At 44.4% G+C, this 25256-nt stretch overlaps 1 protein-coding gene across 6 annotated transcripts in view; it reads left to right on the top strand.

Annotated features, from left to right (window-relative positions):
• ASAP1 (ArfGAP with SH3 domain, ankyrin repeat and PH domain 1) overlaps window positions 1–25256 on the top strand; it is a 436411-nt gene that overhangs the window by 275767 nt on the left and 135388 nt on the right. For all 6 annotated transcript variants that reach the window (XM_077493352.1, XM_077493348.1, XM_077493351.1 and 3 more), the window contains 3 exons: window positions 5395–5467; window positions 20498–20643; window positions 22945–23019. In XM_077493352.1, coding sequence (XP_077349478.1) covers window positions 5395–5467; window positions 20498–20643; window positions 22945–23019 — 294 coding nt within the window. The remainder of the gene's footprint in view (window positions 1–5394; window positions 5468–20497; window positions 20644–22944; window positions 23020–25256) is intronic.

Below are 25256 nucleotides of genomic sequence, written 5' to 3'. Positions count from 1 at the left end.
CACTGGGCATCAAAAAACGATTTTGTAGGCGTTTTACTTTCTTTCTGCCTCTAAACGCCCCTCTATGTTAGCCTATGTGCATGCACATATACACTATATTTCCAACAGTATTGGGACGCCTGCCTTTACATGCACATGAACTTTAATGGCATCCCAGTCTTAGTCCATAAGGTTCAATATTGAGTTGGCCCACCCTTTGCAGCTATAACAGCTTCAACTCTTCTGGGAAGGCCGTCCACAAGGTATGGGAATGTTTGACCATTCTTCCAGAAGCGCATTCGTGAGGTCAGGCACTGATGTTGAATGAGAAGGGGTGGCTCTGTGTCTTTATGGACCTTGCTTTGTGCGCTGGTCCAAATCATTTGGTGGAGGGAGGATTATTGTGCGGGGTTGTTTTTCAGGGGTTGGCCCCTTAGTTCCAGTGAAGGGAACTCTTAAGGCGTCAGCATACCAAGATATTTTGGACAATTTCATGCTCCCAACTTTGTGGGAACAGTTTGGGGATGGCCCCTTCTTGTTCCAACATGACTGCGCACCAGTGCACAAAGCAAAGACCATAAAGACAATGCATGAGTGAGGTGGGGTGAACTTGACTGGCCTGCACTGAGTCCTGACCTCAACCCAATAGAACACCTTTAGGATGAATTAGAGCATAGACTGAGCCAGGCCTTCTCGTCCAACATCAATGTCTGACCTCACAAATGTGCTTCTTGAAGAATGGTCAAACATTCCCATAGAGACACTCCTAAAACTTGTGGGCAGCCTTCCCAGAAGAGTTGAAGTTGTTATAGCTGCGAAGGGTGGTCCAACTCAATATGGAATCCTACGGACTACGACTGGGATGTCATTAAATTTAGTGTGTGTGTATGTATGTGTGTATATATATATATATATATATATATATATATATATATATATATATATATATATATATATATATAATATATATAGAGAGAGAGAGAGAGTCACAAAATAGTGTAGGCATATAGAGGCAGAATAACAAACCACCAAGCATTTAGCGCGGGAAGTGAAGCGTTGTGGCTTCACTTCCCGGTTCCCTACTGTGCATGCATGAGTCGCGCAGTGCAATAGGGATGGTCCGCGCTGTCTCTGGGACCCGTGTGTGTCCCAGCAGACAGCGCGGCGGGACAGGAAACAGCATAGACTCCCGTGGGAGTCTATGCCCGGAAGCGGGTGCAAATACCTGTCTTAGACAGGTATCCACACCGCCTTCCCCCTGTAAGGTGCCAACTGTGACACCGGAGGTGGGGAGGGTTCTGATGAGCGGAAGTTCCACTTTAGGGTGGAACCCCACTTTAAGCTGTGTTTTGTGTTCCTGGGGTCTTATTGTGGTCTGTCTTCCAAGTGTAGATTTTTCCTCACTTCCTGTCTTGTTAAAGGTGGTCCTCAGAACAGGAAGTAAGGGGAAATTTCTCTAATGGACCTCCACATAGTAGTATAACCGGACTATAGTTCTACACTTTCTCCAGTCTGTTCAAAACTGAAGGAAAAACACAGTTTGGTGTATATAGATACACTTTAAAATGAAGCACCACACTGTTACATACTTGGCTGAAATACATGGAGTATAATTTTACTGTTGACCTGCCAAAGGATTTGTAGTTTTGCTAAGCCGTTCTTATGATGCCGTCTGCTAGATCAGGAAGATCACTCTGCTACTTCTTGGTTTACAATTACTGTTTCTTTGGTTGGCTTTACGGATCTGTAGGTCAGCTGACTTGGCAGAGGTGTTGATGTTGATTTACCAGTTTACCGAATTAGCAAGACGAATGTCTCTTTAAAGAAAAACAACCTTTCCTGAGACACCAGAGGCTGCCCTTGCTGGCTTCATTCTGATAATGCTAGTTACCTGGCGGCTATTGTGACTGACTGGCTGCAATACTTTGGGTCACCGATAAGGGAGTTCTGACTTTCCTGATCTCGGCATTTGTTCCACAATCTCAGATGGTATTGCAGCCAGTAATTCAATACAATAGCTTTTTGTTTCTGTGTTTCTCTCAGGGAAGGTTCCCTTTTATCATGGACTATGTATTTCACCGATCTGGCCGTGTAGAGTGGAAAATGTGTGCAGGTCATAAATCTAGCTGCGTAGAACTACAAATTCCCTGGCATTTAAAACAGATTTCAACTGCGTATTTACCTGTTTTACAGATTTTCATTAAAAGGGCATAGGTGGGTCCCTGTTAAAGTGGTAGTAAACCGCTGCAGAATAAGAAAAAAAAAAAAAAAAAAACCTGTAAAGCCCCATACACACTATCAGAAAATCTGCCAGAAAAAGTCAGATGTGAGCTTTTGATCAGAAATTTCGACCGTGTGTATGCTCCATCGGACTTCAGAATTCCCGCCAGCAAAAGATTGAGAGCAGGTTCTCTACTTTTCGGTCGGAAAAAGTTCTGATCAGAAATTCCGATCGTCTGCACAAATTCCGACTTGCAAAATTCCTAAGCATGCTCGGAAACAATTCAATGGATGCTCGGAAGCATTGAACTTAATTTTCTCGGCTCATAGTAGTGTTGTACGTCACCACGTTCTTTACGGTCAGAGAACTTTTGTGTGACCGTGTGTATGCAAAACAGCTTGAGTGGAATTCATCCAAGTTTTTTCCGAATGAAAATCTGCTTGTGTGTATGGGGCAATAGACAACGGCATTATGTGCTAGTATGCATGTGGGAGCCCTTGGTTTCGGCAAGAAGCTCTGAATGTCCAACGCGGTATGCCGAACCTTCAGAGGGTATGCGCCGGTGACGCCAGCTGCTGCACGTAGGGTGACTTTCTCCTAAACGGTGCACGTTTAGGGGATATTCACTTTGCCTACAGATAAGCCTTATATAGGCTTACCTGTAGGTAAAAATAACTAAGCGGGCTTTACTACCGCTTTAAAGATGACTGTTGTACAGAAGTTCTGAGACTAATGCCGCGTACACACGATCGGAATTCGGGCCAGAAAAAGACAGATGAGAGCTTTTCATCGGAAAATGCGACCGTGTGTATGCTCCATCGGAATTTAGCTGTCCGAATTTCCGCCAGCCAAAAATTTATAGCATGTTCTCAGTTTTCCCGACGGAAAAACATTCTATCTGGAATTCCGATCGTGTGTATGCAATTCTGACATGCCAAAAATCACGCATGCTCAGATTCAGCTACGAGACGGAAGCTATTGGCTACTGGCTATTGAACTTCCTTTTTCTAGTCCCGTCGTACGCGTTGTACGTCACCGCGTTATAAATAATCGGAATTTGGTGTGACCGTGTGTAGGCAAGACAGCTTGAGCCGAATTCCGTCGGGAAAACCATCAGAGCTTTTTCCGCTGAGAATTCCGATCGTGTGTACGCAGCATTACAGTAGAGGGCAGCGTCCTATTCGTCCACATGCACACTTAAGGGGTGATTGATTTACTAAAGGCAAATGGACTGTGTACTTTGCAAAGTGTAGTTGCTTCAGGGCTTGGTAAATTAATGGAAGCTCTGCTGACTTCCATCCTCTAATCATGTGCAAGCAAAAATGCTGTTTTTTTTTTCCTTGCATGTGATTGGGTATTCTTTGTAAAGTTAAGCTTTACCTCATTTACTAAGCTCTGGAGCAACAGTACAGTATATTTGCCTTTAGTGAATCAACCCCTTAGCGGTGGCATAGTGGTGTAGTGGTTAGCACTTTCACCTAGCAGCAGAAGGGTTGCTGTTTTGAACCCCAACAATGACACTACCTGCCTGTTCTCTCTCCGTGCCTGTGTGGGTTTCCTCCGGGTACTCCGGTTTCCTCCCACACTCCGAAGACATGCTGGTAGGTTAATTGGATCCTGTCTAAATTGTGTATGTATGAATGTGAGTTAGGCATCTTAGATTGCAAGCTCCTTGAGGATAGGGACTGATGTGACTGTATATGTAAAGTGCTGCGTAAATTGACAGCGCTAAGTACCTAAAATAAATAAAAATAAAATATTGTTTAACCTGTGTTCGGCCAATCCCGGCATTTTAGTGCCCCCAGGAGGAACAACTGCAGCATCTAACTCCACGGCCTACAGCCTGTCAAAATCCATGACCAGCTGGAGGGCGCTGAACGTTCTACCAAGTGGTACTCTCATTTAGGGCCCTGTGCATTCAGGGTACATTGCCCCGAATGCAGAATACATTCATCTCTACAATAATCACAGTGTTATAACAAGGAAAAAAACGCATGGAAAGGCTGCTATTGGGATTTCTGGAACATACATAGTACACGGAGTATTAAACACAGTCCTGCCAGGCAAAGCATTGTCCCAGACCCAAGAGCCTGCATTCGCTATATCTGATCTCCCACAGTACACAGAGCATGGAAATGCAATTGTTTTATTAAATGTAAACTGCTAAATACCTTTTCTCATCAGCAGTATATAGCAGTCTTGTTACTTCTATCAGTGTCCAGACGAGTACTGGTTAAAGCTTATAGGAGGTGCTTTCATTCTGCTCTGACTGTCCTATGAGGCTGCTGGACCCTTGACTTTGTCTGGACAGTGCTGATTGGCCCTGTGCTGATCACATGCACTCTCCCAAAAAAAAAAACTCTCTAGCAATATACACCAAACTGAGCATGTGCAGAGTGCCTCCAAGGCTTTGTATAATCAGCAGATGGATTGGGGACTGTGGAAAAAGGGGTGGATCAGAGAAGACAGGTTCCAAGAGGCGTTTTACACAATGTAGAGGATTAACCCCTTAGGTTCCACAGTGAGTATAACAAGCATGCTTTACTGCATAGGTGCTCCACCTGTGGCCCCTCCAGCTCTTGCAAGTCCCATCATGCCTCTGCCTTTGGGACTTAGGCTTGTAACTCTCAGCATCTTGCAATGCCTCATGGGACTTCCGCAACAGCTGGAGGGCCACAGGTTTGATCACACAAGCTTTACTGCATATACAGACTGATTTTTACTATTGTGGGTTTAGTAACACTTTAAGGGATCCTTATCTTTCCAAGGGTCCTACCAGAAGGGCCCAGCGATGTAACCCTTGTCTAGGTGTATTATGCAGAAGGAGGGGGTCCTAAAAATGTCCACCGCTCATTTAGTCCTTATTTATATAACCTTATTATTACATGTGGTCCTTTGGTCTTGTATGAACCTCGTACAAAGCAAGTTTAAAGATCTGAAAGGAACGTGTGCTGTCAAGCTTTTAGAAACCCATGGACTGGGTTTAGGCAGCATATTAATGCAGTTACTATTATTTTACACCGAAGTTGCTTATCATGTGAAAAGGAAATAGTTCTTCTGATTGGAAGTACTTAATGACTTGTTGACTTTTCAAGTAGCGATTTACCACATAAAACAGCCTTTATTTTGTTAGTGTTTCAGTTCATGTATGATTCACTGTGCACATTGTAATAAAGTATTTTCACTTTTTCCAGGCCTTAGATCAAGACAGAAATGCGTTACAGAAAGTGAAAAAGTCTGTGAAAGCCATTTACAATTCAGGACAAGGTAAGTGCTAACAAACTCCCTTATGAAGGGGAATGCCTAATTTGCATGTTGGGGGGGGGGGGGGGGGGTCGGCTACATTTCAAATACTGTGTAGGCTTTATTCACACGAGAACCTACAGCTCTTCTCTGTGAATGGGCCATGCCTTTAAGTGGTCATGTCTGTGGGAACATGGCAGCAGCACTGACACAGCCGCTCGTCCCGATTAGACAATCGTGTGTGTGAGGGGTGCCAAATGCACACTGTCTGCATGTGTGGGTCTGTTCACCTGCATGCCTGTCAAATTGGAACAAGCGGTTGTGTCTGCTCAGCCACTGCATTACCATAGACATGAATGGGCCACCTGTACGCAGCACCTGGTGGCTCCAGCACATCCCAGTCATAGGCCCAGGTTGTAAGTGCCCATGTGAATGAGGCCTAACACTCATCATTCCAGCCAGCATGGGGTATTTAGACTCTTTCAAATGTTTATTTAGCTTCTTTCACTGGTTTGCTGAAAAATGCTACTTTACCTATTGACCTCCAGAAGATTTACCCCCCTTTCGTGACCAGGTCTCTGTTTGCACTACAGCGCTGCGTTACTTTAACTGAAAATTGCGCGGTCATGCAACGCTGTACCCAACAAAATGTATGTCATTTTCTTTCCTCACAAATGGAGCTTTCTTTTGGTGGTATTTGATCACCGCTGCGTATTTTTTATTTTATGAGCAAAAACAATTGTCAATTTAAAAAAAAAAAATTTTTTTTTACTTTCTGCTATAAAACACGTCCAAAAAACAACAAAATCTAAATCTAATTTCTTCATAAATTTTGACACTTTGTAGGAACCAGTGACGCTAATACAGTGATCAGTGCTAAAAATACGAATATCTGCACTACATTAACTCAAAAAGAATATACCGTATTTATCAGCATATAACACGCACCCCAATTTAGGAGGGAAGTTTCAGGAAAAAAAAACTGCCCATCTGCAGCCTGTTCTGTGCCCATCTGCCCCCTCAATGCAGCTGACCATATGAAATCACACTGGTCCAATGCCGGTGGCAGAGGCTGGACTGTGTGTGATATGTGCAAGCTGAGCAGAGAGGAGATGGCGGCTCAGTGATTTCCGACGGCACTCGTCTCCCTCCTTCCCCTCCGAGGTACGCTGTCGGCGTACAACACACACCCTCGATTCTTTCCCCCTTATTTCCAGGGGAAAAAAAGTGCGTGTTATACGTAGGGCTGGGGGGAAAAAAACCCGATTTAAATCTTTAATCGCGTTGAGAGGTCAAATAGATTCAAAATTTAAGCAAATCGTTTTGTTTTTCTGGGGGGGTTTTTTCACCACCGCGGCAAGTCCTGAGGTGCTGCGGGCAGGAGTTTTTAGGCAAGGTCTTGGCTTCGTCCTAGTCCGCAGCATCCGGCCTCGCCTAAAAACTCCTGCCCGCAGCTCCTCAGGACGCAGATTTTTATTATTTTTTTTAAAATCGCCAAGCTCTGGTTATATGTCGATAAATACGGTATCTCTGTGCTTCACCTTGAGCATTGCAGACTTTGACTTTCCTGATTTGCCTAACTTCCAAAGGGATATGTTAATTCTTTTGCCGTGTTCTGATTGCTTGCGTGCCAAAATAGACTCCTCCAGAAAACAGTATTTTTTTTTTAAAGCACTTAAATTCATTACTGTCAGAGTGCTTATTGTTAATGGGAAAAAGAAGCTGCTTGGCAGCCTTGAGAAAGCACAAAACCATTGATCTACTTTACATATGGGTGCATTGCTGAGAGTCGTCCTTGAAGTGGTTCTTCTTCGGATTTTAGAGAATCAGAATATGTGTCAGTTGCAGACACAGAGATGTTTGGACTGTGAATGGTGGGGACTTGTGATCCTTTTTTTTTATTTTATTTCATTTTTTTTTTTTTTTTATATATAATTTCTTGATACCATAGTTTGAATTCTTTGTACGTTTGAGTGTCAATAGATGAATTCCATAGGTGTGGTATATTGTTCAAATGATCCAGCTTGGACCGATGTAACTGTGTATGTAACATACCTGGCCGATGTCCCTGGAAATCACGGATACTTCTGTCATCTCCATTTGCTTTTGGGTCCCGTGCTGAGCAGTCAGCCTTGCTTAATGCATAGTGAACACAGGAGGTCTGCCGCTTGGCACAGGTGCCATTTAGTGTAGCGGTGTGTACTTCACTGATTTCCAGCTTCCAGGGGCATTGGGCAGGTATATTATATATATATTGTTACATTGATCCAAGCTGGACTATTGTAACTATGTAAAAATATACCATGCCTGAGATTCATCTTTAAGTGATTAGCTTGTAGCTTGTTTGGGTTTGTTTCCATTTCAGCGGGAACTCTATTAATGTATAGGCATCAGTGGTGGCTGGTGGGCTTTTCCTCTGGGGGGGAGGTGGGAAAAAACCAGCACTACCCCCCCCCCCCCCCTCTGGACGACGTGGCACTGATGCACATCCCCGCCCCCCCCCCCAACCCCCCACCAGGGGTGGCCGCGGGGCTCGCGGCACTGTCAGCCAGCACCCCCCTCCCCCGGCACTTACTATGCAGAGGACTGTGTCCTCCGGGCAGCAGCTCCAACGTGTCTCCTCTTCCACAGCGATAGGCATCCAATAGGATCGCCTGGCACTTTGGCCAATCAGGAGACGGGTCTCACTGAGCTGCCTCTTGATTGGCGGGGAGCATCTGTAGTGTGAAAATAGCAAAAATTAATTTGCTATCGTCACACAATTGGGGTGCCCACCGCATTTTAAAGCCTATTAGAGCCTCTGGCTGTAATTGGAGCTTCTAAATCCCCCCCGCCTTAAAGAGGAAGTAAACCCTGATGAGTTTACTTCCTCTTTCATTCCCTGCAAAGGTAAAGCATAATGGACTACTATGCATCGCATAGTAGTCCATTATGTGTCACTTACCTGACACAGGAGCCAGCGAAGTCACCGCTGTCCCCTGTAGTCCGGCGCATCCATCTTCTCGGTGGGTCTCGCTGCTCCGCCGCTGTCATTCGGCGAAGCCGCGATGGGGAGCCGCCACTCGTGGCATATCGCTGTTGACCGCGACGCGCTCAGTGCGCCTGTGCGCCGCTGTCTACGGCGCATGCGCCGTAGACAGCGGTGCCTGTCTTTCTGCAAATATCTCCTAAACTGTGTAGGTTTAGGAGATATTTCTTGGACCTACAGGTAAGCCTTAATCTAGGCTTACCTGTAGGTCAAAGTTGGTTGTAAGGGTTTACAACCACTTTAAGAATTCATGTGCCCGGCATCCTGAAAGGGGATGGGCACATGGATAGGGAGGGCGGCGGAGGTGGGTGGGGGGCAGCGCCTGTGCACCCACAATGTACGGGCCGCCACTGATAAGCAGGCTGGTTGTACTGAAGTTGATCTATCGATAGACTTCAGTACAGCCAGCCTGCTGTATTTTTCTTTTTATAGCCGCCAGCAGTGATCATTGTATTCCGACCATTGCGAAACCTCCCGCTATCAGAATACAATGGCTCTGCAGGGGGGATTCCCCCCATTAACACTAACTAACATTGCCTAATGTATGCCTTGGTGTATGTGTGTCCTCTCCGCTTTGTGTGCTTTCCCTCACGTTCTCATCCCTGTCCCTCTGCTACTGTGTAGTTGTGGTGTTTGTGCCGATATCACTTATCTGCTGTTAATGTATGGTGTGACCAACAAGTCGTTTTTACCTCTTAATTTTCTTCTTGCAGTGGAGAGATTCTTGAAGTAAACTGGCTAAGAAGTGGCTTTGGGTTTCATTTTTGATTTGTGTGTGTCTTGGTGTGGACATAATGTACTCAGAAGCAGGTCTGGTTACCATTTTGGGGTTTTCTACTGCAGAATTGGCTGGAACATGGCTTGTAGTAGGGGTCTGACAACTCAAGCCAAAAGAGAAGGGGGGGGGGGGGTGTCCTTGTAGATGCACATCTGTACTGTCTCTGGTCAGTGTGAAAGTGGCAACATCAGCCTGGACTCCAACCAGAACACGCTCCCAATGCATTTTGCTCCACCCCTCTGAGCTTTAGTCATTCGGTTGACCATGGTAATAACTGGCAGTGGACGCTGGCCCTCAGTTTGCCCAGCAGTCTGGCTTGTGTGCCCCGTAGTGGGTCTAAGTTTGAATGCACCATGGTCTTCAGTAGCAGTGGCTGAGCTATGATAATGGTGCTGCTGGCATTGTATTTCAGTGACTTTGGACTACACAAGCAGTGGGCATTGTTCTGCAGAAGCCAGAAAAGACATGTATGTACAGACCAGGAGCTGAATAATCATTTATTAAAGGGACGTTTTGTAAAACATTTTTCAAGCAATTAGAATGAGGAATAGAACACAAGGAGTTTATGTTAATGAGCTGTAATGCTCTTAGCGCTGTAGATGCACTGTTTTAGAGAGAACCAGATATTCCTGTAATGTAAACTGAACAGCCCTGTCCTGTTACTTGTTACTGTGCTTGTTTTGGTGGTTTAACATTGCGGGCAACCGTTTGGAACTCCTCACTTGTTTTTCTTATTTGTAACCATTGCTGTTCTGTACCTGGCACCGAGGCCAGTCATTTTTCAACTAACCCCCACCCCTGGCACACAGACTTTTTTATTTTTTTTTAGGGGTTTGGGGGACTTATTTACTAGCTATGGTCCACTTTATTCAACAGGTATTAGGCTATGCTTGCTTTGGTTGTAGGATATTAAGCACATCACCTAAAAGCCATTGTTTACATTGCACAAAGTTAAAGCAGAAGGAAAGGCCGTGCAGTAACTCGCCTTTTTAAATGTCACCTTCACACTAGGGATGCACGATACCATTTTCTTGTACAAGTACCGATATTTGACAGACGCGAGTGAGGAAAAAGCCAATCAACAGCTCTTCCTGTTTACATCGTAATGAGCCGTGATTGGACATGGCTGATCTCATGGTAAAGAGTGTCTGTCAGAGACTCTTTACCCAGATCATTTTTGACTGACACCGCAACAACGATCACTGCGATGAGTGCCCCAGGGGCGCGCAGCTCCTTGATATCCTGGCAACGTCGTAGGACGTCCGGTCAGGATATTACAACCACTTTGCCAATGTCATATTGCTACAGGTTGCTTTAGCGCTTTCATGCCTAATCCTATTTCTGACATTTGTTGCTTACAAGTTAAAATCCGTATTTTATGCTAGAAAATGACTTAGAACCCCCAAACAATCTAGAGAATAAAATGGCGATTGCTGCAAAATTTTATGTCACATTGTATTTGCGCAGAGATCTTTCAAAAACAATTTTTTGGGTTAAAACACTCTTTCATGAATTAAAAAAAACAACTAAACAGTAAAGTTAGCCCAATGTTTTTGTATAATGTGAAAGATGATGTTACGCTGAGTAAATAGATACCTAGCATGTCATGCTTTGAAATTGCACGCACTCGTGGAATGGTGACACACTACGGTACCTAAAAATCTCCATAGACGGTGCTTTAAAAAAAATAAAATAAGTTACCAGGTTAGAGTTACAGAGGAGGTCTAGGGCTAGAATTATTGCTCTCGCTTTGACGATCGCGGCGATACCTCACATGTGTGATTTGAACACCGTTTACATATGTAGGCGTGACTTATGTGTGCTTCTTTGCTGCATGAGCTCGTGTGGTACGGGGGTGCTTTAAAAAATAAATTTGATCACTTTTATTGCTGCCACAAGGAATGTAAACATCCCTTATGACAGTAAAAGGTGGTGATCGAGTGGTCTAAAAGATCCCAAATCCCTCCTTTGTACTTCAGAGTATTCAGATCGCCAAAAACTGAAGTGACATTGCGACCTCGCTTCTGTGTTTACACTAAGAAGACTGGATCGAAGCCGTTTCCAGCTTCCTTCCAGTCTTACTCTAGCCGGCGGAAGTGCTGCATCGTAGATCAGGTCTCCCGGTGGGACAGGAGGCCCGGGAAGAGCAGCGAGAAGGGGGTGGGGGGGGACGTCCCCCCTCACTCCTCCGGAATAACAGCCGAGCGGCTTTTAGCTGCATTCGTTGTTAACCTTGAAGAACCGTCTGCCCGCTCTAAAAAGCGGTAAAGCCCCTGAAAGCTGAGGCCACGTATGTGCATACGCTCTGCGGGAAGGAGTTAAACTGAATTCACCTGCAGATCAAAGTTCATTCCTTTGATCTGTAGATGAAGAAAAACACTAAAATACAAAAAGAAATAATGTATCTTTTTATCTTTCTGTTTCAGCAGCTGAACAATGTTGTTGACAGCTCCAATTGGGACTTGAGTTTGCACTTCAGATGTCAACAGGGAAATCCCACTGACAGCTGAATGAGTAATCGGTTGTTAAAGACGCTTGCGGCCTGTTCCTTAACAACCGATAATTGCTGGATTTTTTCTTTACATTTGAGCTGTCAGTGGGGGGAATCCCGCTGTCAGCTTGAAAGAACCGAGCCTGAAAGTATTGGTTTCAGATATCGGAGCATTTGCACGAGTACAGATACTCCACACTGCTCTTATATTTCCTCCATACAGTTGCTAATAAATCTCAACATAAACACACACACACACACACACACACACACTCTTACACTTTTTCCGTCACATGACCACAAAGCTTTGGCAAGTGTGTCAGTGTTTGCATCCGATGGGCATGCATTTGCTCAGGGCCAACAACGTCTTTGTTGCCCATGGCATTCTTAATGTACTGAGGGGGGGGTCTATATTGATGGACGGTGGTCTGTATTGAGGGAGGGGGATCTATACTGCGGGAGGAGGGTCTGTAGTTGAGTGGGGTCTGTAGTTGAGGGGGGACTATAGTTGGTGGGGGGGGGGGGGTGACACCATTTTTTTTGCACTGGGTGACACCAACCCTAGTGACGCCACTGGGCATGACATCACCGCCCTAAGGATTCAGCAGGGTTGTTGCCCCTACACAGACGTCCTTGTCACAGCTTTCCGGTCATGTGACCGCTTGGATATAGAAAATTGGAAAATGGGGGTGGGGGGAGAGTGTTATAAACAGGAAATACAAGAGGGGTGGGTAGGCAATATTTAAAAGGTAGGGGACTGTGTTGCCATTCTTTATATTTTAAGTGATATTAGAGAGTAGGAATGAGCTCCGGCGTGTTCGCACAGCCCATGTGCAGAGCCCCCCAGGAAGTCTGAGCTGCGCTAATCACAGGCAGTGAGACATTGTCCCGATGCACGGCTGCAGAGATCGGAAAATGTCTCACTGCCTGTGATTAGCGCATTACCGAATTCCTGGCGGGCTCTGCACATGGGCTGTGCGAACACGCCGGAGCTCATCCCTATTAGAGAGCAGGTGCCACTGTTCATTTCAGTTGCAGAAAGTAAATAGTTGATAAGCTGTGCGCTCTCTTTTGCGGTAATAGATGGCGATGGAGCAGAATCATTGCAGCGAGGAGAAATATTAATGTCTCCCTGGTTATTTTCTCATTATGAGATTTATTTTAAGCCCTGATAAAAGAATCATGCAGTGGATATCGGGGACATGAAAGGGGTGAAGTTCATGTCCTCTATTCCGGTTTCCTCGTTGCCTTTGGGTTCAATATGAGTTTATATCATCAAATATAAGGTTTTACGTTGTAACTGGCTTAGGATGTGTCTGTTCAGTTTATGTGAACAGAATGGAATATTCAATGGGAATGAGCAGTATTTTTAGATCTGGTTCTGGTGTTATCTTAAGTGAGGTCTGTTGTTCACGGGGGCCTGGCAGTTGAAGGCCCTCTGGGAAAGACTGGAGAACTTAAGTGTTCTCAGCTCTTCATTTCTTCACAAATAGTTTTAACAGCCATCAGATGTTCTTCTTTAAGCTATTGTAAGAATGTGATAAGCATGTACTAAAAGACAAGTTCACCTTTAAATTACCTTAGTCTGCCATCCCTAGCCCCGAATCTTTTAAAGCCCCACCAGGCGGCTTACTTACCGCACCATGAATGACAGCTGTGGCCTTCTCTGTTTATTTCACCAAGGCATAATCTTTAGTGATGCCTGGCACCTATATATTAAATGCTTATAGACTTGCCTGGGGATGTTCTTAGCCTGAAAAGAGAAAACAAATGCAGCCACCATTTGTAAGGGTTGGTAAGCTGCAGCATATTTTATTTTTGGGGTTTCGATTTCCCTGCCCTCCCCTCCCCCTTTTTTTTTTAATTGAGCACATGAGTATACACCAATGCTGTAATGACAAGCTCTTATATTACATTTTGTTTGTTTGGTATCAACCACAATCTTTCTATTATACATTAGCTCAATGCCTGTTTATTCAGCAAATTGATTTATACCAGGGGTGCCCAACCTTTTGAAGTGTGAGGGCCACTTAAGCGACTTGGTAACTGGTCACGGGCCACAATCAGCAGAGCAGGCGGATGGCAGGTCCATGTCAGCTCTGCATATGCAGAGCGGACACGGACACAGCCGGATCAGATTGGCGGTAGAACACAAGTCGGTTTACATCTGCCACTCCTTAGAGGTGACTGGAGGGTCCAATTGGGTTGGACTAACCACGTGAAAGGGGCCCATGGCTGTTTTCACACTGATGCGCTGTAATTTACCCACACCGTGGGTGCAACCCAGTATAGCTTTGCCTTTTCTGCACTTTGCAATAGACTTCTATTATATTCTGCAGGTTTGGTGCACTTTCAGAAAGCTCAAACTCGCAGGTAATAACAGAAGTGTATGACTCGGTGCAGGTAACCCGCAGGTGCTCTGCTCTGCGGATTCATTTGAAAGGAGCCCAGTAACCACTGCAGAACAGATATGCCAATATATACAGTGGGATTTTAGAAATAAACTGACCTTGAATAACAGTATTCTATTCCATCCCAGAGCAGGTCGCGGGCCACATCAGATGGCTCCGCGGGCCACATCAGATGGCTCCGCGGGCCACATCAGATGGCTCCGCGGGCCACATCAGATGGCTCCGCGGGCCACATCAGATGGCTCCGCGGGCCACATCATGTGGCCCCCGGGCCACTGGTTGGGCACCCCTGATTTATACAATAGAGAATACATTTATGACGCAAGAACATAATTCACAAATCTGTGGCAAGACTTGAGAATTTCTGTTCAGAGGCTCTCCGTCCAATCTGAGCTATTTTGCAAAGAAAAATGGGAAACGATGTCAGCGGCCGCTCTATCAGTTTGAAAGGGCTCATAGGGCAATGGTCTAAAGGAGGGGTCTCCATACTTTCTAAACAAAGGGCCGGTTTACTGTCCTTCAGATTTTAGGGGGTCCTGACTATGGTCATTGGGAGTATAAAAGGTCCCGACATCATTGAGAGAAAAATAATGCTGCATTGTTTGTCTCAGTGGGAGTAACTGTGCCCCATAATTGGTGTCATTGGGAGAAATTGTGCCCCATCATCAGAGTCAGTGGGAGGAATTGTGCCCCATTGTTGGAATCACTTGGAGGAATTGTGCCCCATCATTGGTGTCATTGCACCCCATTGTTGGTGTCATTGGAAGAAATTGTTCCCCATCGTTGGTGCCAATGGGGGAAATTGTGCCCCAACATTGGCGTCAATGGGGGAAATTGTGCCCCATCATTGGCGTCAATGGGGGAAATTGTGCCCCATCATTGGCGTCAATGGGGGAAATTGTGCCCCATCATTTGTGTCATTGGGAGGAATTGTGCCCCATCATTAGTGTCACTGGGAGGAATTGTGCCCAATTGTTGGACTCACTTGGAGGAATTGTCCCCTACCATTGGTGTCATTGGAAGAAAATGTGCCCCATCATTGGTGTCAGTGGGAGATTTGTGCCCCATCATTGGTGTCAGTGGGAGAATTGTGCCCCATCATTGGTGTCATTGGGCCCCATTATTGGTGTCATTGAGAGAAAATGTGCCCTATCATTGGTATCATGGGGGGGGGGGGGTAGTGCCCCATCTTTGGTGTAATTGGGAGAAATTGTGCCCCTTCATTGGGGGGGGGGGTTGATTATGTCTCACTGTTAGTATCAGTGGATGAAACATTCCCCCAAGGGCCGCATAAAAGCAAGCAAAGGGCCGCATCTGGCCCCCAGGCCACAGTTAGGAGACTCCTGGTCTAAAGAATACAGCGCACCTGGGAAGTATTCACAGCACTTCACTTTTTCCACATTTTGTTATGTTACAGCCTTATTACAAAATGCATTAAATTCATCATTTTTTCTCATAATTCTACAAACAATACTGTATAATGATAACGTAAAAGAAGATTGTTTGAAATCTTTGCAAATTTATTAAAAATAAAAAAACGAAAAATAAAAATAAAAAACACGAGTACATGGTACAGCAGGCACATATAAGGAATATGAAGTCTTGGGGTAACAAACGCTTTAAATCTCAGGCAAAGTTTACCATAACCAGAAAGATGAAAATTCAGACCTAGACATGTTTGCTGCTGTTGTTTACAGTGTGCCAGATTCTTGGTGCTAAAGAACCTTTGCAGAAACTCTCAGCACCAATGTGGCAAACCCATTTTTTAATGTTATATATAACTGAAGCTGATTGGCTGCAGTCGCTGTTCGACTAAATTTTTTTTTTCCCACCACTCATCTCCTTTGATTTCTCAGTGGAAGTTTGTTGAGGTGGGTGGTGTCGGCAGGGCCACCCGCAGCTGGAATGTCAGCTGGGAATTGGCTGAATCTTGACCCATGTATCCCCAGCATTGGAGCTGCTCAGCTAGGCTCAGGTCAGGTCTCTGTGTAAGCTGGTTAGGTTCCTTCACTCGCATTTTAGCAAACGGTCTCTGCAGCTCTAGCAGGGCAGGAATCTGATGAACTAAGTTGTTGGAAAGGTGACCTTGTGTGATTGTGCTGTGTAATACAAAAAGCTTGTTTGTTCCTTGAGTTTGCATGGCTTTGTCTTTAACTATATAAAGAGATGCCTTGATGCTTTTGGCATTATGTCTGCGTCACACCGGTGATTTTTCTGCTGGCGGCACATCTGCTGCATAATCACTGAATTTCAGCTTGAGTTCTATTAATAGGAGTTGTACTGCCACTGCCTAAAACATTGCAAAATTATTTATGACTAGCCAGGTCCCATTGGGCATGTTGTGATGCCACTGGTTGTTTGTCTTGTATTATCTACTTAAAAAGAAATTCATAAATAAACACCTTTTAAAAAATAATTTGACTAGTGAAGAAGCATCAATCAAGAGACAAAATCATTGGTTTGCCAGGTTTTCAGTGCTATAGGATAGGGTGAGCAAAGTTTCATATACAGGCAGTCCCCGAGTTAGAAATTTCAAATCAAAACCAAAACACTGCACTATCAAAAAAGAAAAAAAAAAGCAGCTAACACAATTAATATTTTAGTTCAAATGGTATGTAAGAAAAAGTGTTGCGCTAAAATAAAAAAATTTGTGCAAAATATCACAAATATGACCTATGTGTTTTGTCCAATATAAATTCTGACAATTATTAACAACAAAACGTGATTTATACAGTTGCAATATAAACATATATATAAAGAAAAAAGTCCTTTGTGGAAAGCCAAATGCAATCCCCCTTAGTGCAAGATAGAGAAATCAAAATGTCCTTCAATCCATAGGAGTATTGAGTATAAACACCCTGGTGCCGACACCGCCACAGCGCCTGCAAAGCGCCCTGAAAGGGCCGCTGCTGGGTCTCCAGTATGAAAGACCCAAGGGCTCTCACACTGGAGCGGTGAGCTAGCAGGATGGTAAATAAAAAAGTCCTGCTAGCAGCATCTTTGGAGCGGTGAAGGAGCAGTGTATACACCGCTCCTTCACCGCTCCTGCTGCGCTTTGCTGTGGTTTTAACTCTTTCTCGGCCGCTAGCAGGGGGGTAAAACCACCCCTACTAGTGGCCGAATACCTCCGCTAAAATGACGGTAAAGCTGCGCAAAAAATATCGGCGTTTTACCGCTGACGCTGCTCCCACCCCAGTGTGAAAGGGGAAAAAGGTGTCTCCACTGAAGCTTTATCACCAATCCTTATTTCCACAACAACCCAAAATTTTCAAAATCCCATTGTCACAGGGACAGAAAGTGAGGTGGAATCTTCTGAAATCTTGTTTGTAACCCGGGGACTGCCTGTATTCTGTCTCTGGTACATTTGACTTGTAATTATGTTCTTAAACTCAGTTGTTTTGTTTGGCATTGCAATTTATTTGCTGATCAACAAAAGCCATGCATCCTTTTTTCATTTCCCTTTATGAAATTGGGGTACCACTTTGTTTTTGTTTTTGGGCCTTTTTGATTGACCTCTATAAAAGGAATGTGCATGATATACAGTGCCTTGCGAAAGTATTCGGCCCCCTTGAACTTTTCAACCTTTTGCCACATTTCAGGCTTCAAACATAAAGAGATAAAATTTAAATTTTTTGTGAAGAATCACCAACAAGTGGGACACAATTGTGAAGTGGAACGAAATCTATTGGATAATTTAAACTTTTTCAGCAAATAAAAAACTGAAAAGTGGTGCGTGCAAAATTATTCGGCCCCTTTACTTTCAGTGCAGCAAACTCATTCCAGAAGTTCAGCGAGGATCTCTGAATGATCCAATGTTGTCCTAAATGACTGATGGTGATAAATAGAATCCACCTGTATGTAATCAAGTCTCTGTATAAATGCACCTGCTCTGTGATAGTCTCAGGGTTCTGTTGAAAGCGCAGAGAGCATCATGAAGACCAAGGAACACACCAGGCAGGTCCGTAATACTGTTGTGGAGAAGTTTAAAGCCGGATTTGGATACAAAAAGATTTCCCAAGCTTTAAACATCCCAAGGAGCACTGTGCAAGCGATCATTTTGAAATGGAAGGAGTATCAGACCACTGCAAATCTACCAAGACCTGGCCGTCCCTCTAAACTTTCAGCTCAGACAAGGAGAAGACTGATCAGAGATGCAGCCAAGAGGCCCATGATCACTCTGGATGAACTGCAGAGAACTACAACTGAGGTGGGAGAGTCTGTCCATAGGACAACAATCAGTTGTACACTGCACAAATCTGGCCTTTATGGAAGAGTGGCAAGAAGAAAGCCATTTCTCAAAGATATCCATAAAAAGTCTCGTCTAAAGTTTGCCACAAGCCACCTGGGAGACACACCAAACATGTGGAAGAAGGTGCTCTGGTCAGATGAAACCAAAATCAAACTTTTTGCCCACAATGCAAAACGATATGTTTGGCGTAAAAGCAACACAGCTCATCACCCTCAACACACCATCCCCACTGTCAAACATGGTGGTGGCAGCATCATGGTTTGGGCCTGCTTTTCTTCAGCAGGGACAGGGAAGATGGTTAAAATTGAGGGGAAGATGGATGCAGCCAAATACAGGACCATTCTGGATGAAAACCTGTTGGAGTCTGCAAAAGACCTGAAACTGGGACGGAGATTTATCTTCCAAGACAATGATCCCAAACATACAGCAAAATCTACAAAGGAATTGTTCACAAATAAACGTATCCAAGTGTTAGAATGGCCAAGTCAAAGTCCAGACCTGAATCCAATCGAGAATCTGTGGAAAGAGCTGAAAACTGCTGTTCACAAAAGCTCTCCATCCAACCTCACTGAGCTCGAGCTGTTTTGCAAGGAAGAATGGGCAAGAATTTCAGTCTCTCGATGTGCAAAACTGATAGAGACATACCCCAAGCGACTTCGTATTAACGCAAGGGGGCCGAATAATTTTGCACGCCCCACTTTTCATTTTTTTATTACCGTATATACTCGAGTATAAGCCGAGATTTTCAGCCTCTTTTTTGAGGCTGAAAGTGCCCCCCTCGGCTTATACTCGAGTCACCGCTGTCTGACTGCCCGAACAGCGTGTCGAGCAGACAGACAGCGGCCATTCTACCTTTCAAAAGCAGCGCCTCCGCCTCCGCCTCCGCCTGTGATAGGCAGAACACTCAATTTCCCAGCAGTCAGTGTTCCGCCTATCACGGACATCGGCTCATCCTCGGATGAGCCGATGTCCGTGATAGGCGGAACACTGACTGCTGGGAAATTGAGTGTTCCGCCTATCACAGGCGGAGGCGCGGCTTTTGAACAGGGGAATGGCCGCCAGGGCGCCGACGAAGAGCGGCGATCCTGGCATGGGACGACACGGAGGCTCGGGACGGGACGACACGGAGGCTCGGGACGGGACGACACGGAGGCTCGGGACGGGACGACACGGAGGCTCGGGACGGGACGACACGGAGGCTCGGGACGGGACGACACGGAGGCTCGGGACGGGACGACACGGAGGCTCGGGACACACAAGGCTGCACGGACACACACACACACACACACACACACACACACACACACAGGGATGGATGGATGGACACACACACACACACACAGGGATGGATGGATGGATGGACACACACACACAGGGATGGATGGATGGATGGACACACACACACACACACACACACAGGGATGGATGGATGGATGGACGCACACACACACACACACACACACACACACACACACACACAGGGATGGATGGATGGACACACACACAGGGATGGACGGACACACAGGGATGGACGGACACAGAGGGATGGACGGACACACACAGGGATGGACAGGCATATCTCACCCTCGGCTTATACACGAGTCAATAGGTTTCCCAGTTTTTTGGGGGTAAATTGGGGGCCTCGGCTTATACTCGGGTCGGCCTATACTCGAGTATATACGGTAGTTAAAAAAGTTTCAAAAATTCAATAGATTTCGTTCCACTTCACAATTGTGTCCCACTTGTTGGTGATTCTTCACAAAAAATAAAATTTTTATATCTTTATGTTTGAAGCCTGAAATGTGGCAAAAGGTTGAAAAGTTCAAGGGGGCCGAATACTTTCGCAAGGGACTGTAAGCAGGGACTGAAATATTATATTGTATTGAATGTGACCAGCTGTAAATGGCTGCATTATGTGGTTGAGTCACTTTTTTTTTTTTTTTTTTTTCTGTCTCTGCAAAAGACTTGGGAGCTCTTATTACCTGATGTCACCTTCAAATTACAAGATGACAATCGCTTAGCACTGTGAATGACACTGACATCCAAACTTGTGCAAAAAAAAAATTAATATTCAAAGCTTTCTTTAATGTTTTGCAGATCATGTGCAGAATGAGGAGAACTATGCTCAGGCTTTAGATAAATTTGGAAGCAATTTTTTAAGCCGTGACAATGCAGATTTGGGCACAGCGTTCGTAAAGTTCTCCACGCTCACCAAGGAACTCTCAACACTTCTCAAGAACCTGGTAAGTGGCTGTAAGACATTGCAAAATTTTCCCTATGAAGAATTAAACTTACAAATAGAAGCAAACACTTAACACAATTTTTTTGCCCTGGAACCTTTCAGCGACCACCCTCTGTTAAAGTGCTTGTAACCCTAAAAGGAAAAAATAAAAGTTTCTGTTCCTTTATGGAAGGGATATGCAATTAGCGGACCTCCAGCTGTTGCAGAACTACAACTCCCATGAGGCATAGCAAGACTCTGACAGGCGCAAGCATGACACCCAGAGTCAGAGGCATGATGGAACTTGTAGTTTTGCAACAGCTGGAGGTCCGCTGATTGCATATGCCTGCTTTAGGGCATGATCTATAGCATAGTGCTTGTGCTGTGTACTTTTGTCCCTTTCTATGCTGTAAAATACCTGGTTGATCCTGCCTGTTCCTGTGTAACCCTATGTGGACTGACCAAGGTAATCATGGCTGCTGATCCATGATACCGTGGTCAGTTTACATGCCTCCGTCATCCAACTCTTTGTTAACCCTCCCCCGCCTGTTAGTCCCGAAGGCTGTGTGTGAGAGCAATCTGCCCCTCCCCTCCCCTGTGGCTTGAAGATAACATTTATAACTGCCCTCTCCTCTGTTTTCTCAAGATATAAATTACTGTGTGTCCAGTTATTTTTTTATTTTTTTTTAAATGTTTCCATTTTAACCCTAAATACCTTTTTGCACAACTCTGTGGCCTTCCTCTGCTGGCCGGCTGGCGTTGGAGGGTAATCTCCACCCCCCCCCCCCCCCCCCGCTGCTCTCCTTAGATCGGGGAAGGAAAGTGGAGGAGGACACGTGACGTGAGGAAAGGTATTTAGGATTAGAATAAAAAAAAAAAAAGGGACACACAATACTTTATATCTTGATAAAAAAGAGTGACAGTTATTGCTTATTCTGACTTTACAACCACTGTAAAGCCAGTGTATTTTGTCCTTTATCCAATTTGAAGTCATGGTGACACGGATTCTCTGAAAATTGTTCCTCATTTATCAACTTTTATTTAATAAAAAGAAAATTGAGATGTCTACATCTACATTTGGCATATTGAGGGTCCCAGGATTCTGGATGTAGGCATCTCATTTTCAAGTTTCCCCCCTATATTCTTCAGTGTAATGCACTTCTCTTCCTGATTTCCTCTTGTTTACTCCTAAGTCTGCCATCCTTCACTTGTGCTGTTTTCAGGTGCTGGGGACCAGTAATCCAGCTCTGCAGATGTGCCTTCATCAGCCGGTACACAACAGTCCCCTCGTATTAATAAACATACTTATTAAAGTTGAACAAAATCAATATAGGTTCCCTTTAAAGAACAGCCATATCCTTTAAAAAAAATGTTAGGTTCCAAACGCATTTTATCTACCCAGAGTGTAGAGTGTGCCAGGTGCCAAATGTGTACATTTATTAAACTGAGAAGTTTTTTCTCCATTCAGTTCTCGGCAGTTCTCAGAGGAAAATTTATCACCTATGCAGCCGGTTTATGAAACTGAGAACTTTAGTTCTCAGAGGGAGAACAGAGAAGTGTTTCCTCTGAAAATGACCGGGATCAGTGTAAAAGTGGGTGAGCTGCCTGCAATCGCACGAGATATTGTGAAATTACGGTGCAACCGAGTTCAAAACGTGAAACTAAAGTTTAAAAGAACTTATAATTACATGTTTTCAGACGTGATAACTCAGTTGAAATAAATAAATAAATAAATATATATATATATATATATATATATATATATATATATATATATATATATATATATATATATATATATATATATATATATATATATTGGAAATAAGGTGTGGTCAAAGCATATGGTTACTTTAAAGTGACAATAAAGTATTTTTTTTTGGGGGGGGGGGGGGGTTGCTGCCTGCACACTATGCATTCTATGCATTAAGATAAAAAAAAACCTTCTGAATTTAGAACCACTTTAAGCTATTGACCAAAGAAATCCATGGGTGCAAGTGCAGCTCATGAGATTGTAAATTATCCAAAGTTCTCCTGTAGTGCAGACATGAAATATTTGGGTTGACCAAAAGTGAAGTGCCGGAAACAGAAACATGAGAGCCGGGGGGGTCAAAGATTTTCACAGCCCCCCTGAGGACTCAGGATCCAGAATCTGCAGTGAAGCTGGGTTAAGTAAAGCGAACATGTGTTCTGTAGCCTGAAATGCTTGTTGAAAGTATTGTGAAATTTTAATATAGTCAGACTGATTCATTCTGATTGTTGATGGGCTGTTGAGGTTTTGTTACTGCACGTCCTCTTAATTTTTCATTGTGCTTTTTTATAGCTCCAGGGTTTAAGTCACAATGTCATCTTTACGCTGGACTCTCTTTTGAAAGGAGACCTCAAGGGAGTAAAAGGGGTGAGTGAAACATTTATAGATGTCTGTGTTTTATAGTACTGTATGAAGAAGATCCCATTCGAATGGAAAAAGTGAGACATTGGGGGGTTATTTACGAAAGGAAAAGCCACTTTGCACTATAAATGCAAAGTGCACGTGGAAGTGCAGTTGCTGTAAATCGGAGGGGAAGCTCTGCTGATTTTATTATCCAATCATGTGCAAGCTAAAATGCTGTTTTTATTTTACTTGCATGTCCCCCTCGGATCTACAGCGACTGCACATCCAAGTGCACATTCAGTGCAATTTAAGTGCACTTTGCATTTATAGTGCAAAGTGGATTTGCCTTTAGTGTATAACCCCCATTTTTTAAAAGACAAGTCCCTTTAAAATGAGGAGCTGCTCAAATAAAATGACTAAATACAAGTTAACACTTCAATGTGAGAGAAGTAGTTACATACAGAGGTGCACCTGACATGGCACCTTGAAAGGGTACTTGCACACAGCACTGATGTTGGAGCATTAGAATTCCTTGCTGAAATATCAGCCGTTTATTTTGCTTGTAATAAAAATTCTTTGTCCCAGAATACAATATTTTATTGAGAGGCGTTTTGTACACACATATACACATATACACATATACACATACAAGCGTAAAATACTGACCAACTCAAATTTCTGCTTTTTTTTTTTCTCTGATCTGTACACACCGCATGTGCATGCCCTCTTTGTGTACAGTACAAACAAATGACCACTGCCCTCGCCTACAACTGGACTTTGCAGCAAGGAGCGCATGGAAGGGTAACACATGCAAACCAAAACCAAATCAATTCCCAGCTCAACTTACTAACTCATTGAATGAATGAATGAAATACTTGTATAGCGCACAATGCGAACTGAATCGCCTCTAGGCGCTGTGGCGAGCTTTGATCATCTGCTAAAAGAGGAAGGTCTTGAGTTTTTTCCTAAAAGCCAGGTGATTTTCTTCCATTCTGCAACCAACCGAATTATCCTGTCTAACAGTGTGCCTTAAAAACGGGTTTAGTCGACACATTTGAAAATCCATGCATAAGCTGCAAAGCCACTTCACGGCACCCCCAGTATTATCTGAAGTCCTAACTTTACATTTTCAGAGCCTCCACAGTGGCGGCACATGCAATAGAATGGATTGGCAGAGGACAGGTCACCTACCCCTCCTTAAAGGCATAGGGGTGCACTGGACACCCAGCACATAGCACTATGGCAGCAAAGATGTCCAGTGCGTCCCTCTACCCCCTACCAACAGTACAAACAAATGGTCACTGCCCCCACCTATAACTGGCCTTTGCAGCAAGGAGCGCATGGAAGGGTAACGCATGCAATACAAAACCAAAGAAATGCCCAGCTCAACTTACCAACCAGCCTGCTAACCATCCGAATTATCCTGTCTAACAGTGTGCAGTACAAACAGGCTCTTTCTGTACAGGCATATTGAAAAACAATGGTCTGCATTTATATTAATTAAAAAAAAAAAAAGCCTGTATGCCTAAAGGCCAGTTTATGCAGAGAATCGCACAGGGATTCACTGTGCATTACTGTGCAATTCACATGCTGTTCCGTGGACTGCAATTTCAGCCTATTCTCTTTTTAATGAGCTGAAATCACACTGCACCAAAAGCAGTGCATGCACGGCTTTTGGAAATATATTGCAGCCAGTGGCGGCTGGTGAAGTTTTAGGATGGGGGGGCGCAAGACCCCGCCCATCCACAGTTGGCCCCTCCCACTTCTCATAAGCCACACCCAGAAATTTCCAAGATTATAGTATGAATTTACATAGTTAAAGGCCCCGTTATTACATCTGATTTACCTGCGTGGGTGTTCTGGCATCACATTGTAACAGTTAGATGAAAACTGTTAATGCTCCCAATTTCAGAACTTCTGAGAGAATTTAGTTGCATCTCCTGTTGGGCTTTTCCAATAAATTCAGGTGAGGCTTGCGTTCCTCATAGCGGCATTGTCTCCTCCGAATGCCTGATTAATACGCAGAGGAGAAAATGTTATTCCCCTTCAAGAGATGGGAGCGAGAGCAATTTAAGGATCATTTTCCTGGCTGGAAACACACACACACACGGACACACACACACAGGGATGGATGGATGGAGACACACACACACAGGGATGGATGGATGGATGGAGACACACACACACAGGGATGGATGGATGGATGGAGACACACACACACAGGGATGGATGGATGGATGGACACACACACACACACAGGG

Source organism: Lithobates pipiens, unplaced genomic scaffold (assembly GCF_037356315.1).
Source record: "Lithobates pipiens isolate NorthernLeopardFrog02 unplaced genomic scaffold, aLitPip1_a1.2 Scaffold_19, whole genome shotgun sequence".
Lineage (NCBI taxonomy): Eukaryota > Metazoa > Chordata > Amphibia > Anura > Ranidae > Lithobates > Lithobates pipiens.
The sequence above is the reverse complement of the archived record's forward strand: the minus strand, read 5'-3'. Positions and strand labels throughout refer to the sequence as shown.